This window comes from Capsicum annuum, chromosome 10 (assembly GCF_002878395.1).
Source record: "Capsicum annuum cultivar UCD-10X-F1 chromosome 10, UCD10Xv1.1, whole genome shotgun sequence".
Classification (NCBI taxonomy): domain Eukaryota; kingdom Viridiplantae; phylum Streptophyta; class Magnoliopsida; order Solanales; family Solanaceae; genus Capsicum; species Capsicum annuum.
In genome coordinates, this window is record NC_061120.1 from 170,195,847 (window position 1) to 170,212,419 (window position 16,573).

The window sequence follows — 16,573 nt, forward strand, 5'->3', positions numbered from 1 at the left end:
TGTATAAAAAATTAAATGGGCCTCATATAAGACCTTAAGTTAATTTAACATTAAATATTATTAATCTTTAATAATTAGATGACTTGTAATAATTAATTAGGAGTGATATAGTAAAATTACAGTTGAAGCAGCTGAAGCAGATATGTTATAAATATTTATTTAATTTTTTAATTAAATCTTATTAATTTTTTAATACATAGATGGCATATCATAATTAATTATGAGTGATATAGTAAAATCATGGAGCAAGCAGATGAAATAACAGCAAGCAGACATGACGACGGTGTCGTGCCTGCTCACTGTCACTTGTATATAAGAGAAAACGAGAAGCAAGTGATAACTTTGTAGGTAATTCTTAATTTTGTGTGTTAAGATTTCTCCTCTTTTTTGAAGTATTGAAAAGTTTGGCTATGCCTCATAATTGTCTAATTTATCTGTTGGAACGCATTATATACTTAGCTGGATATATTTTCCTAGGTTATTATGGATGCATGGAGGGTAGCTCAGATTTATATGAAATGGTTATGGTCTTCTATTGTCTGAATAATAATGTGCTTTCATGTATCAATTAACAAAAAGAATTTTTACTTTTGATTTTAGTTATAATGTTAATAATTTTTTTATTGCTCGATGTAATATACAAGTGCAACGCACGTATACAGAGCTAGTATAACCAAAACTTCAACAATATAAAAATTCATCTCCACCATCATTTAAAAATTAAAAATAACAATTTATATCATATTGATATAACTTAATTAAGTTATACTATAAATTAGAATTTATATATCATAAAATCTAGGAGAGAGGGGAATGTGGTACTGGTGGTGATGGTGTGTGGGGATAGGGATGGGGATGGGGACGGGGACAGGTATAGGGGGTGGGGAAGGGAAAAGGTTCGTTGGTGTGGTGGTGGTGCTGCTGCTAGGAGATCGAGGACGGGGACGACTGGGGGAGGGGGGAAGGTTCGTTGGTGTGGTGGTGGTGCTGCTGAGTGGGCGTTGGGGACAAGGACGAGGTGGGCATACGGGGGAGTCGGGAGTGGATGGGGTGAGAGGACGGGGGAAGGTGCTGGAGGGTGGGGGGACGGGAGAGGGTGGTAGGGTTTTTTTTTTTTTTTAATTCTACCTCTTTTTAAATTTATTATTTTTTTAATCTTTAAAAATATTTTTTAAAATTAAAAATTCTAATTCACTTGTTTAAAAAATGCTTGTTTGCACGCATTTTTCCAACTCAACAATTTAATGTCAGGTATTTTCCAACTCAATAATTTAATGCCACATATGTGTCAAAAGGGTCTAAAATATTGTGTTTTGATGGACTAAAAGGTTGAGATGACAAATAGCTAAGTAGAAGTGTCCACTTTACAAACGAGAACAAATACAAGGGTCCAGTAGACTATTTTGCCTTTCAAATAAATTGAAGTCATATATTTATTATATGAATTATATCAGTCGAAAGTGAACAAAGTATTACCAATTTACCATGGTGTAAAATACCAATATAAAACTTTAAAATACCTAACCATACGAATTAATTTAATAGGAAAATGATATATTATTTTTAAAAAGTCAAATACCGAACCAAAATTTCAAATCCATACCATACCATGCGGCTCCTAACCATGCACAATTAACCCGATCAAAGTGTCACACCACAGAAAAGGGACTAAAGTTCTATAAAATTGAACATAAGGGGTGTAAGGTTACCAAATTCTAAGTAGAGGTCTTTCCACAAATGCAATTCCAACTGTAAAATGGAAATTATTTCTGTAATTTGAAAAATGGGAACTTATTACTTGTGTTCAACTCTCCATAGATTTCCAGTATATTATCCAGACTGCTTGGTCCGCCAAGGCTGCTTACACAATCCTCCCAAACGCGTAAATGCAACAAGTATTGTGAGTAGCTATATTTGTGGGGAACAACGGTCATGGCGGAAGCCTATAACTGCAGCGATACTGGCGGCAGCTGCAGCATGTGCTGTGATAGTGGCGGTGAATGGGGCGGTGGCGGCGGAGGTTGAAACACAACAGGAAACACTTGGAGAGACGTTTTTGAATGTACCGCAATTGTTGTCTGGTGATTGTGTTGATGGACAGAAGGATTGTAAGAAGGCGAGGATTCAACGACCTAAGTCAAGGCAAGCTGAGAGTTGTACTGTTAAATGTGTTAATACTTGTATTCGTGGTGGAAGTGGATCTCCTGGTGAAGGTCCTCTTAACGTTAGAAGGTATGATTTTCATGTAATTAGTGGAAATAATTCGACAGGACATGCCGCAGTTTGGAGGACACATAATAGAGTAGAAGATTAGTAGGTAGTACTCTCTTAGTTCCTAAATACTTATTATCCTTACTAAAAATAGATAAATAAATGATCCAAAATACTCCGTCCGTCTCAAATTACCCGTCAAGTTGATGACACATTAATTATGAAAAATAATTAATAACATGATTAGTTTATCATAGTACCCTTATTAAATGATGTTTATATTTTAATTTAAAGTAAAAGTAATTAATGCAAAGGGTAAAAACATGAAAAGAAAAATTGTCTGTTCTTAATTAACGAAAAAACAAGTAAAATGAGAAATCAAATTAGGTAATTTGGGACGGTTAATTTGGAACGAAGGGAGTACTTGTGATTTTAGAAAACCAAGATATGATTAATTGTGTTTCCACTTTTACCCTTACTCATAAATATAGAGAAATATTAATGTGATGAAAACAAGAGGTATTAAATTGAAAAGAGTAAAAAATAAGGATAATTTAGTCAAATTACTCTCTAGTTAATGTTTCTCTTAAGGGGTGTGCAAAATAAAGCATGACAAGTATTTAGAAATGGAGGAAGTAGTGCATTGTTTCGCTTTCCGTCCATACTAGTAGTCCTACTATTGCTCTCTTGTAGTTTCTTGTCCTTCGGTTTTTGTTACATATGCCCTTTCTTGTACTTCGATTATCATATTATTTTGATGTAGTCACTGTTTAGAATACTTTATTATGCTTTCAATTCTGTTACTTCTTCTCTGGACTGTTTTTTGGGTCTATTGGAGACAAAACTCTTTATGGTAGGGGTAGGGGTGTACACTCTACCCTCCCCAAACTTCACCTTGTGTTGTTGTTATAATTTGACTACCAAGCCTTCATTGGAATTCATGATGGTACCCTGTCCCTTTTGATTGCCTATGGATTATACACTCATGTTATCTGATTGAAGGATGACCACAGTATATCTGTCTTAGTTTTTTTTTTTTTTTTTTTGTGTGTGTGTGTGTGGCAGGGGGGGGGGAGGGGGGGGGGGGGAATAGATTTTGCGCGTTGTATTTGTTAGAAGCTGAACTAAATTCAGCTGATTAAGACTAGCTAAGTGAGAAAGGGAGTGAGAGTAAAAGGACTAGAGTTTTGTCCAAATTTCAGAAAATGTATAAATTATCTCCATTTCTAGCGTACACTTGAGCAATGCCCCTTATATACAGAAATCTAACCACCAGTTTAATTAGTTCGAACAACTAATTTATTAGCTTACCTAATGTAACTATGTACAACTTTAATCAGAAATCTCTTCTCCTCTTTGAATTCTCTAACCTGAAAAAGATCCATGTCAAGCTCCCCATTTCGAACGCAGGTAGACTTATTCTCCTATACACATGAATGATGAATCTCTTTTAGGTTAGGAAATTCAAGAAGTAGAAGTCTCTCTAAGAGGATAAACAGCAATGATAGATAAAGACTATGCAGGATTGGGACTCTTCTTTGCTGCTAGTATTTTCTTAGGTCACATTCCAAGATAGACCTCTCAGTTCCGACCGTGGTAGGAAAATTCTTATTTGACCAGAGAGTTGTTCAATGATGGTGCAAAAGAGTATGTTCGAGTGAAAATCAAAAGTTGTGAATGGGTGAGACCAATGTCCTCGTCCCTTGTATATTTATAGTACCTTTCCTGTTCATATGTTCATGAGATACTCCTTCCAGTAAAGCTACCAAATTTAGGTTACACTAGTTAGGTAGCTATCTTGCACCCAAGGGTGTGGGTTAGTGGTGAATGAAGTGGGTGAGAACCATGAAATCTCAGGTTCAAATCCCGACAGAGATGTTAGGTGATTCTTCCCATCTATCCTAGCCTTGGTGGATGAAGTTACCTGGCAGTTGTTGCTGGTGGAAGGTGGCAGGTATCCCCTGGAACTAGTCGAGGTGCGCGAAAGCTGGCCCGGACACCATGGTTATCAAAAAAAGAATTAGGTAGCTATCTTATGAACCTGGATATATATCACCAATCCCCTTTGAGTTGGACTGGATAAATCATATGTTTAACAATTTTCCAGAAATGCACGTTGGCATCAATCAAAACTCATTCTTTTGGCCTTGAAAGGATGGGAAAACAGAATTGGCATATTGAAAATCAAATGGACAACCTTCTAAAATTTTTTATTAATGTTGCATTTCGTGGACCACTGGTTGGACCATTTGGATTCTCAATAGTGCTGATTATTTTGATAAGATGGAGAAGTCTACTGACATGAAATATAAACTGGCAAGTCTCAGCTGTTGACTGGACTGGATATGATGTTGGTAAATGAAGATTGTTCACCGTGCGGTCTTATTGACACGTAAGTAATGACATCATTCCTAGATAGTAATTGGCACACCGGATCTAAGTTGCTCAGACCTGGGTGCGGGTGTCTGATACGGATACGGATCTAGAGGTCGGATCCTTCACGGTCTCAATTTAAAGATTCGGGAATATGGATCTAGAGATGGATACGGGTGCAGGGATTCGGGAAAAAATAGTTTAAATATCTAAAAGTAGAGTTATAAAACATAAATTATGAGATATTATGTGAAAAACTAGAGGACAAAAATTGTTCTAAGAAGAAAATCCTGAAAGGAGATAAAAAGAAAAGTAATAACATAAAAATTTCTATATACAAGGCATTCCATTTTCTTCAATTCATCTTAGCATTTGTTTTGATTACATAACTTCTTAAATCTGTCCATACTTTCCCAACCGATTTTGGTCAAACGGATCCCACATCCATGTCGTGTCGACACGGGTGCGGTACCGAAAGTGAAGAATCCGAGTAACTTAGCACCGGATAGCTATGCTGTTTGAAAGGGGACTTCTGGCTGCATGTGGACTCTGGAATCAGATAACTTGTATATCATGATGATAAAATTTGTATATTCTATTTGCATCCAAAAAAGATTACGTATTTACTTTACACCAAAAAAGTAGTTGGCTAATGAATCTGGAAATATTCACTCTAAAACAATTTTGTGAATACTCTTTAAGATAATAGAGTTCAGATTCAGGAGTTAGTGCAAGTACAAGGCCTAACCCCCTAAGAACATAAAGCATCAGTTCAACCATTTATTGTGAAAACATTAAAAGCTCATGCTACTTTTAGGAGATTTAAGCTTGCAAAACAAGAAAGAAAGAAGCTGTCAATTGACACCAATCTGGAGTAAGGAAGTACCAAATATAGAGTGCTAACCTCAGTTCTGAACTTCTTCTCTTGCAAAATCTATTTGCAAGTATTTGTAGTTAGGATTTAGGAAGGGTTGCTGCATAAGCCTGTTAGAACAGCTAAATTAACTCCGAAGTCGCCAGTCGGGTTGACAGAAACTGAGACATAACGAGTGTAAGAAAGGTAATAAAGGGAGGAGGAGAGGGAGAGTAAGAAAATCAGTTATACTTTAATCTTTTAGTTAATTTGGTCTTTAGAAATTATTTATTTACAGCTAGATTAAATGTAGAAAATTGTTAAGTTAAAAGCTTTAAACAAGCAAGAAATGAGCTTGCTAGATTGGATAATGTTCTCATTCACAGCCATTTCATTACAAAAACTTGGAGAGGAAAATATACATCGGATACATTTAACATAGCTTCAGGAAATCGTGAGCCTGATACTCTGATAAAACTAGATAGAAAGTATGAGCTCCTCGTGGTTTGAAAAGGGCAAGGATGTGGAGCTATTTCTAGCATTTGTTTTGTGTTTGACATTATTTTGTTTAGATACCATACATCTTTCTTAGTTTTACTTATGTGACATTATAAGTTATGTCATTGTTGACCACTGGTGAAGCATGTCTTCTATAGAAAGATAAAAGATTCAAAAGATATCAAGTACTCATATCTGAACAAATTGTTGCAGCTTTAAAATTTGAGTAGGTGCAGTATGATTGATAATATGTAATTCAACTTCTTCTAGTCGATTATGTTGATCTTCTGCAGTTCTTTTTTCTTTTGTAACTCCTTGATAATGATTGAAAATACTTGCAGGAGACGATAAGCAGGTAAGTGAAAAGCTAATTTAATACTTGCTTCCATGGTATACTAATTCTAGTTTACTTTATTGATATACGATAGCCTAATTAAAAATTTCATATTTCTGCTTCCTCCAACCTGCCCTCTATTCTATAAAAATTGTAGAAAATAATAGAAAAAGGAAGGAAAAACAAACATCACATAAGAGATTCATTTCTGTAGAATTAAGTGAATGTGGATAGGATGTAAGATATGTTGATGAAGTCATTTTGAGAGGTAATTTGCTTTTACTTCGTTTTTCTACAGGCCCCTGGTGGTGTTTAAGCAAGGGTTTCGCAGTCGCCAATACTGGTACTTTTTTTTCCCTTCAAATTCATCAGTCTTTATATTTCATTTGCCTTAAGCCTCCATTTAGTACATTATATTTGTCCTCCTAAGTTCTACTCACAGTTGTGCATTCATCACTTGCCAAATTCTTGTTAAACTATGCAATACTGAACAAGTGGCAAGTTTGTATGTGCACCATATTACAACTTTTAGTATTCTTAGCTTGGTCTGTAGAATAGGAAATATAACATAATGTTTTGCCTAGTTTATAGGAAGAATGTTCAAGCATTGACCAGGTCTATTTCCTCTTCATGCAACTACTTCAATCTTTGTTTTTCCTGTCTTACTTACCATTGCCAACAGGTGATTAAGTATCTATGTTCACTTCCAACATCTACCGAAAATCATGTATCTTCAGCATCATTATTCCACCAAAAAGTAGAATAAGTAGCCAAATTAGGTAAATAAAGAGGAAGTTCCTAATTCAAAAATCAAGAAAAAAGAAAAGTTTAACAGGGAGATATAAACAGAAAAGAAATTGAACAATATTGACGATCTCACAGAGATGAAATTTCAGGGAATTGTCATTTATTGATCTCAGCTTTTACAGAATTGATCTTCTTTGACTATACAAGAATATGTGAAGGTCAACATGTTTTAGAAGCACATGAAAACGTTCTGTTGTTGGTATTATTACCAACATTCAATATTGGGTCATTTATAGTAATACTTTACCTTTCCTATTCATTGAGAATAGTTTAGCTTATGATGTATCTGAAAGCCCTCAGCCAAAGAGTATTTTACAGAGTCGACAAGGAATTCCATTGATGACTAGTCGGTTTGATCCTTTGAAACAACTCAATGAATTTAGTGGATCGTTTTAGGAGGCCGTAAAGACTATAATCGAACTGAAAGGGTCCTCTAGGATCTTCTGATTGATCAAGAGATCATTTGTATTCCATTTGTGATAAGGATTCAGAGTATCAGACATTGATTAATCAGAAAAAGATTCGACAGCGAAAAGGATCCATTGCTTTCCTTCTTATGGCAGTTAGGCTTCCGCTTTTAAGACCAAGCCTACTTTTCTATCCTTCAACCTACCTAAAGAAAAATTAAAGAAGGCATATGTTGTTGTTGCCACGAAAGATGGAAAAATTTAAAATTAGTTGTGCTCTTCGTGAAATGCTGGCCTTTAGTGTTGCTAAACCTACAATTTTACATAAACAAAATTCAGAGAATTTTTGCATGGACTGCTAAAAGCTTTTCCACCTTTATTTCTCCTATCAACCTATAGTACTCGCTAAAAGTGTCAATGGACTTATCTTTCATCTATCCATCGATCTTCTTGCTAAAGTAACAGATTACGGAGCGTCATACTGTTTGTAAAAGAAATTAAAATTAGTTTCATTCTTTTCTTGTTGAGACATAATATAACCGAGTAATTAAAATATGTTTTTTCTAACTGCTTAAGCTTTTAAATAAGATGGTCACACACTTCAAAATAATATCTGTGCATGCAAGAGGTCCTGGGTGTTAGGATCGATTTGCGTGCACACACACTAAATCTATGGAGAGGATGAAGAAAACTAGAGAGAAAGTTCTTGAGGAGAGAGAGAGATAAGTGAGAATGAATTACGTGGTAACACCTATGTGTAAACTCCGCGGCGGACGGGCTATTTATATTAATGACTCGAAGTATGTACAGTACGTCACATACAATCAGGCTCCACAACCTAACACTGGGTTCAAACACCACTAAAAGGGCAGCCCATTGCACTAAAGCTCCAGCTATGCGCAATGTCCGGGGAAGGGCCCCACCACAAGGGTGTATTATACTCAGCCTTACCTTGCATTTTTGTCTGAGGCTGGTTGGTCACATGGGAGCAACTTTACCAGTTACTCCAAGGCCCAAACACCACTGCCTCCCGAAAAACAAAACATCATTTCACGTGTTTGGGCATGAGAACGAATCAAACCCACACGTGAGGAGGTGTTGGGACATAATATAATTATGTAATTGAAAGTATGTTCTCTATAACAACTTAAATTTTTAGATAAGATTGGTCACACATTTCAAATATGAAATGCTCGATACTTGCCATTGCGGCCTAAATTTTTTATAAATGTTGAAATTGAGCTACATTTTAGAGCATGAAAAGCCAACAAGTCAATGGCTTAGTGACGCATTTGCATGTGATTCTTCTTTTGCTATAGAAGCGTACCAGAATTTGGACTTTTGTAGCATATAAATGGTAGCTCACCAATCTATTCTTTTAACTATGTCCTTCAACTAGTACTTCAGTTATTCTGATTTTAGTTCTCTTTGGAACTGTGTTATCGAATTACATATATTGGAAAGATGAATTTGGTAATGATAAACACTTTGGATGATTAGCGTGTACAAGAACCTAAAGCTTAAGGAACTAGGTCAGAACTTTCCATTAAATCTTTGGTATTTGTTATTATTCCGTGTTTTCATTCTCCAAAAGTTCCCTTTAAAATGTGCAATTCAACTGAAGGTCAAATATTACTGAAACCTATTTCTCTATTGGACAAAAGTTTTGGAGAAATTGACGCTTAGGGAAGTGAAGAACCTTGGTTAAAAAAATGAAGTATTTCGATATTAGGACCAAAAATACGCTGAAGGTTTGTAGAAAGTTGAAATGCTCATCCTGAACAAAAGATGCATCGTGTAATGTGATGAAAGATGCAACAATCACTGCAAAATAGAATGTTCTCCTTGTGATATCCATTCAAAATTACTTTTTTTCAGTTTGAAACTTTCACTGCGTACACCTAATGAGGAACATGATTACCAGTCTAATGTTTTCTGAATGACTGATATATTTGCTAATGAAAATTAACAGACTTGTTTTAATGTTTCTTTCTATTTTTTCTTCTTGCAGTTTGGTGGAATGCTCTGATATATGTAATTTGATGAAAGATGGTGAAGATGGACCATAGGCTGTACAGTTAATCTTATTTTGGATTGAATTCTTTATTTGAGCCTACAAAAATTCCAGGTGCTCTTTCATATCTTTAAAGCTTTGATAGGGTTGTATATTCTCTATGTAGGGTTGTATATTCTCTATGCAGAAATTTGACAGGCTTTTATATATATATATACACTTACTTTTTCTTCCACCTTCCTGGTGATGTAGGCGCCAATATTCTTGTATTCTGAAGTGAGAAATGGGAATAGGAAATCAAAATACTATCACACCGATACTCGCGGTTCTATGTTATGATGTAACACTTTGGTACTTGCATATTTATATTATTATGTCCATGCTCTTATGCAGAGTAAGAGATGGACAGTTTAACTAAAAAAAGGAGTATCATTTTGGTGGTAATGCAGAAAGGAAGGAAAATGAAGAATTTCCTTTTTCTTATTTGCTTTACAGAAAGTAAGGAGGAAAATGATCCTTTTTTCTGGGTTACGGGTTTCTTTTGTCTGTTGGAGTATCTTGGGGTTTTTCCCCCTTTCCTATTTTTCTTTCTATGTTTAATGGGATGTTGATACTTTTACTGGCGATTGTATTGTCTTATTTGTTCACCAAATTGATGTGGATAATTTGTAAGAACTTATTTAAGAACATCATTCAAACTTAATATTCCAAGGACATGTTTTTATGTTAGTTTTATGTAAACACTTTTACCTCATTTAGAATCATTGATTCACATGTTGGTAGGATTACACTTTAGCTCTGAATTCCACACACATTATCTTGATCTCCAAGGTCAACTGCCGTACAGTATGGTCTGAGGTAAACATTTACTCATACCCATCGTTTACGCTGAATAGATAGTTTAACCTTACAGTTAAAATTTGAAGTAAGAATACATACCGTTTACTCATGGTTAAGTGAGAAATTTGGCTTGTGATATTAATAGTTGCAAAATTTGCTTATTTTGAAAGGTCTCTATTTTTGTAAAAGCAAAGAAAAATTCATAAAAAGTATTTTTGAAAGAAACTACCTATCTCTTCTCCTTAACTAATTTTCCGATTATATTCTTTTTATTTGTTGTTTTTTCTTCATCAACTCTTTTAATCTCTTCAAATTAATGTATAAATGTACATTCATCCAATCGTGACATAATTAAATACATTTAGCCTATGATTTCACACTAAATCCTACTACTTGAATCTTATTGGAACATAATTTTGTTTAGAGGCACATGATATACCAACGTTATTCTAATTAGTCTACACTTTTAATACTGCTATTGAATGCCTTATATCAAATGGATTAATTGATAGGTCATATTTAGTAAGAAATGAAATAGTTTGTAGTATGCTTTTAACAATTAAAAAATGCTCAAATACACCTTTATTTGTGGGGTCCTTTGAGCCAGTAGGACATACGTTAACGAATTTACTTACTTTGTTACTACTACTAATAAAGGGTTTGGACGTGGATGCTTATGGTGCCTTCATGTGTCTGCTTCAATTTGTATCATTCTTAATTAATTATTATAAATTATTTAAGTACTAAAAGATTAATAATATTTAATAAAAAAGTAAAATAGATATAAAATGATAAATTAACGCTTGATAATATTTAATAAAAAAAGTAAAATAGATATAAAATGATAAATTAACGCTTGATGTTTTGTATTATCTTCTTCAGCTACTTCAATTGTAATTTTACTAGATCACCTATAATTAATTATTATAAGTCATCTAAATGTTGAAAAATTAATAATATTTAATTAAAAAGGGATAAATTAAACATAAAATGATAAATTAACTCTTGATGTAATTAACTTGATGTCTTATATGAGACTCATTTAAATTTTTTCCACAAGTAGTATTTATTGTAATTTTTTGTATATCACTTCTAATTAGTTGTTATAAGTCATTTAAGACATGTCTATCTGGTTGTTTCAATCGTGATTTTGTCATATCACTCTTAATTAATTTTTATGGCCATCTAAGCATTAAAAAATTAATAATATTTCATAAAAAATAAAATAGACACAATATTTATCAACATAAAACTTTTGGTTGACTATCAAAATTATATTGGTGTCACAGAAATTACGGTGGGGCAAAGGAAGACATAAAGTAACATATATTATTTAAAAATGAGAAGACACGTAAACTGGGACGGAAAAAATATTAATATCTTATTGAAAAATTATGCTAAAAGCATTATAAATCACATAATTAACAACTTAAAAAATATAAAAGATATAAACTATTCGATTGACTCTCGAAATTATATTAGTGTCTCTTAAATTGGAATAGAAGAAAAAGTATTATAAATCACAATAATTAAAAATTTAAATTATTTTAATGATTGATTATTTAAATTATATTTTATTTCTATTTACCTTTTTTATTGAATATTGTTAATTTTTTAGTATTTAAATAATTTATAATAATTAATTAGGGATGATATAATAAAATTATGATTGAAGCAGGTGAAGCAGGCAGATTCGACGTGCATGCTTATTGCCTTTATTATTAGTAGCTAATATAAGCCAAATTGCAAACGTTAGAAGCAAATTTAAAAGACAATAAGAACAAATTAAGATGTAATATTGATTCTTCCAAGCAAAGACTAAAAACCGTGAAATACAACAAAACTTTCTTGAGCAATGCATAATGAAAAGAACACTTCAAGTGAGTTCAACGACTTATTACATTTGTCCTCTTTAAATGTTACTGGACTAAAAAATACAAAGAGAAAAATGAATTGAGGACAGAGAAATTTGACAACATTATCAAATGAAACTAGAAACCTGAAAATAGTTCAACAGGCAATAAGTATCCAAAAGCTGCTATCAAGAAACAAAAAAAAATGAACATAGGCATAGCGCGCTATCAGAGGGAAAGATTATCTTTGCTGAGTATGAACTCAGGCATAACGCGCTATCAGAGAGACAGATTGTCTTTGCGATCAGAAGCACTTCCTATGCACAATTGAGGGGCCAGACTCATCGAACTCTGCCTTTGCAATCCACATCTACATTTTAAAGAAGAGAAATATTTCAAGCAACGATCATTGTGATAGTAATGACTAATGAGTAAACTAATCAAAAAGTAATGATTACCTGCTGGAAGGTACTGAGGGATGCCAAGATGGAACCTCCTATCCACACACTATACTTCCTTTCAGGGGGAGCAACAACCTTAATCTTCATGCTGCTAGGCGCTAATGCAGTGATCTCCTTGCTCATTCTGTCAGCAATGCCAGGAAACATAGTGGATCCACCACTAAGTACAATGTTCCCGTAGAGATCCTTCCTGATATCAACATCACACTTCATTATAGAGTTGTATGTCGTCTCATGGATACCAGCAGCTTCCATTCCAATTGTGGAAGGCTGAAATAGCACTTCTGGGCATCGGAAACGCTCTGCTCCAATAGTAATTACTTGACCATCAGGAAGTTCAAAGTTCTTCTCGACAGAGCTACTTGACTTGACCATATCCAATTCCTGCTCAAAGTCGAGAGCAATGTAAGCCAGCTTCTCCTTCATGTCCCTCACAATTTCCTTCTCAGCACTGGTGGTGAATGAGTATCCACGCTCCGTGAGGATCTTTGCCAAATGCTCTGTGAGGTCACGGCCAGCAAGATCAAGACGTAGGATCGCGTGAGGAAGTGCATAACCTTCATAGATAGGAACTGTGTGGCTAACCCCATCTCCGGAATCCAAAACAATACCTACAAGAAACCACACAGAATGCTTTCAGGAAGACAAGAATCATATACTTCATCTTAACCAACAACAACATACCCTGTGGCCAGTGTAATCCCACAAGTGGATCTGGGAGGGTAGTGTGTACGCAGACCTTTCCCCCAACCAAGAAGGTGGAGGGTCTGTTTCTGATAGACTCTCAGCTCAACGAAAAGAATATCAAAAACCACTTCAAGTCGCTGAGCTGCTTCTTTTAACTATCTATGGAGCTTTGATTTATGTTCATTCATTTATCATACTTTTTGCTCAATAACCGACATCGATCAATTTTTCACCTGTTACCAAGTGAGTAAAATCATTCCATAAATTTCCTCGTCTTTCTAACACTTCATCCATATTCACAACACTAATGACATCTACAATCATCTGACATATCCGACAAAAATCATCAACAAAAGGATCACTATATGTCATATAACATCCCCTGGTTTACTCTCAAATACGTGACAGTACCAATATCCATTAGATTGGTTCCCCGTAAGAACGGATCTTTAAATATAGACAAATTGAACATGATCAACATCAAAGAAGGAAGTTCAGAATGTGAATGTCTTACCAGTCGTACGACCACTAGCATATAAAGACAGAACAGCTTGAATTGCAACATACATTGCAGGACAATTGAAGGTTTCGAACATTATTTGAGTCATTTTTTCACGATTGGCCTTTGGATTAAGAGGTGCTTCAGTGAGCAGAACCGGATGCTCTTCTGGAGCAACTCGAAGTTCATTGTAGAAGGTGTGATGCCAAATCTTCTCCATGTCATCCCAGTTGTTCACGATACCATGTTCGATAGGATACTTCAATGTCAGAATACCACGTTTTGACTGGGCCTCATCTCCAACATAGGCATCCTTCTGCCCCATCCCTACCATCACTCCAGTGTGACGAGGACGCCCAACAATGCTAGGAAAAACGGCCCTTGGGGCATCATCTCCAGCAAAACCAGCCTTTATATGAAACACATACTACAGCTGAGAACAGAACTTTCGAATTTCTTCAATAAAATGGTAACAATTGACAGTTAAAAATTCATTACCTTGACCATGCCGGTTCCATTGTCACAAACGAGAGGTTGAATGTCATCAACATCTGCCATTTTTTACAGTTGACAAAGAACAAATAACACCTGAGGAGCAAAAATATCACTAACCATACATAATCAGATTTTCAAAGAAAACAAAAAAAATTCAATACACACAAATAAAAAGCACTAAGGCCGCACAAATTCACTACAAAGTTTCCTCAGGATCTCCATGTTCTTTGTGGTCCAGCCTTTTTTCAGACCTTGGGCATAATGGAAGCTATGTGTGCCGGGCTGTCCATTGTATAAGTGGGAGGTGAAAATGAGTAAATTTATTAATCATCCCTTGTCCCTTCTTTTCCATATTTCCTTTCCTTGGACATTCCAAGAAATGCTCATGACTCAACTAAAAGATTTGGAATGACGCCTCACTCAAACATCGATGATTTAAGCAAATGTCCCTTTTCTAAACCACCATTTAGATTTTGTCCCTATTTTCAAAAGTAGTGCAAATATAAAATTTGGAGCTAACAAAACATTAAATTATTGGCTAGCATTAGACAGTTATCTAACGTCTCCAAAACTTGGTCTTATGTTTTCTTATAAAATTTTTAGCTTGCTCCAAAGGATATCTAAGCAGCGGTCTAAAAGCTCTATAAGCTACGAGAGAAGTAAAAAAAAAAAAGGATCATTTATATATCATGATATTTAGAAAAAAAATAATCACAACAAAAAGAAAAAGGTTTCTTGATCAATGCACATTAAATATGAAAAAAAATAAAAAATGAATCCAGTTAAACAAACAATTACAAATCAAGAGCAGTTAAAACACCAAATAAGGAGGGAAATGGACAAACAAATATAATGTCACTTTCACTAATAAACAATATAGATGTCTCCATGTGACATATAAGTTTTGGGTTCGAGCCGTGGAAGCAACCACTAATGCTTGCATTATGTTAGAGGTCTATATCACACCTTCAGGATGCAACCTTCCCCGAACCTGCTAATGCGGGAATGCACACGAGAGGACCAGTAAACGCATGATGAATGATTGGCGTTTTATAAATTTCCAATGACACAGGGGCATGCAGTAGCAGAAATTCAGCTCTAGAGAAAGTAATAGAATGAACAAACCTTACACAATATTATGAATGGAACAGGATGTAAATATTAATTCAAGAAAACATCCATCATTATTCTCACCTTTGGAGTCGAATTTCCTTGTAAAAAAAGAGAAAATGGATAGTAGTTTTTGTGAGAAAAAAAAAGAAGGAAAATGAAGAAAAAGAAGAAGGGAAACGGCAAATTCGGATCTGGGGATGAAGCATTACCCTATACGTGTATACAACTGCACATAAAAGGGTTGAGAAAATATTAGTCACTCATTAATTCATTGATTTCCCTATTAATTTCTATACACTTCTTTTTCTAAAATGTAGCATTAAGCTGTACTAGTATTTGTTTTCACTAGTAGTTTCAGAAATGTTAGGCCAAGAAAATGGTCGAAAACCGTTTTGCCGTTGTAACTAAGTTTATCTAGTAAAATTGCACAATCTCTTACTACTAGTCTCGACAATAATTACAACTATCAACTTGAACCAAAAAGAAAAAATTACCATTGTCAGCTACGTTACTATCGACAATGCTATTGTCAGCAATATACCACAGTACAGCCCACCATCATATGCCATAGATTTTTCTAAAAATTACACAAATACACAACTTATGTTTCCAATATTACCAAAAATCTCAACACCATAAACATATTACAAAAATCTCAACATATACACAGAATGTTATGTATATGTTGGCTATGTTATGTATATTAATAGGGAGAGAGAGTAAAGTAATTTAAAGAGAAAATGGTCTATTAGCTTCAAACATTTAGTCGAAATCTCAACTACACACTCAACCTTTAAAGATGACCTGTTACCCCTGAACCTTTTTTTTTACCGAATTTATGACCCCCTAAAAAGTGACAACCACATTTATATTGAGAGGTGAGATACAAGCGTTTTGACACCTATAAAATATATTTAATTTTTTTTAATCAATTTTTTATTTATTTCCTTCTACAATTATTACTTCATTATTTTATTCGTCATTTCCATTTCTATTTATCTTTCTCCTTTCTCTTCATTTTCTTTTCTTCAATCTCAAAAGTCATATTGGTCCAACAACTGTAATAGATCATTTTCTCATCTCAAAAGCCAAATTAAAATATTCATTAAATTTTCTTTCCTTTCTATT

General features: G+C 34.4%; 3 protein-coding genes across 7 annotated transcripts; 2 read left to right on the forward strand and 1 right to left on the reverse strand.

The window, feature by feature from the left end:
• The first annotated feature begins 240 nt into the window (after nt 1-240).
• LOC124887832 (protein FAM98B-like) lies at nt 241-1,103 on the forward strand. Its single transcript, XM_047397748.1, has 2 exons — nt 241-344; nt 803-1,103. Exons 1-2 carry the CDS (start codon nt 241-243, stop codon nt 1,101-1,103), a joined length of 405 nt encoding a protein of 134 aa, XP_047253704.1.
• Nucleotides 1,104-1,490: 387 nt separating this feature from the next.
• On the forward strand, nt 1,491-10,226 carry LOC107843321. Of its 3 annotated transcripts, none has more exons than XR_001666304.2 (4): nt 1,491-2,232; nt 6,568-6,612; nt 9,495-9,611; nt 9,750-10,226. XR_001666304.2 is itself a non-coding variant. In XM_016687558.2 (3 exons), exons 1-3 carry the CDS (start codon nt 1,784-1,786, stop codon nt 9,550-9,552), a joined length of 552 nt encoding a protein of 183 aa, XP_016543044.1. In that variant the 5' UTR covers nt 1,668-1,783; the 3' UTR covers nt 9,553-10,226. The 3 variants fall into 3 exon arrangements, 1 of the variants encoding a protein (XP_016543044.1); XR_001666305.2 differs by having other exon boundaries at nt 1,704-2,232; nt 9,891-10,226; XM_016687558.2 differs by having other exon boundaries at nt 1,668-2,232; nt 9,495-10,226.
• A 1,888-nt stretch (nt 10,227-12,114) lies between these two features.
• LOC107843320 (actin-75) lies at nt 12,115-15,674 on the reverse strand. Of its 3 annotated transcripts, none has more exons than XM_016687557.2 (5): nt 15,527-15,674; nt 14,336-14,425; nt 13,853-14,246; nt 12,649-13,262; nt 12,115-12,560 (listed from the first exon to the last, which is right to left on the reverse strand). In XM_016687557.2, the coding sequence occupies exons 2-5, from the start codon at nt 14,393-14,395 to the stop codon at nt 12,495-12,497; spliced, it is 1,134 nt and encodes a 377-aa protein (XP_016543043.1). In that variant the 5' UTR covers nt 14,396-14,425; nt 15,527-15,674; the 3' UTR covers nt 12,115-12,494. The 3 variants fall into 3 exon arrangements, with proteins under 3 accessions (XP_016543043.1, XP_047254217.1, XP_047254216.1); XM_047398261.1 differs by lacking the exon at nt 15,527-15,674 and adding an exon at nt 15,299-15,524; XM_047398260.1 differs by lacking the exon at nt 15,527-15,674 and adding an exon at nt 15,458-15,479.
• Between the last annotated feature and the right edge of the window lie 899 nt (nt 15,675-16,573).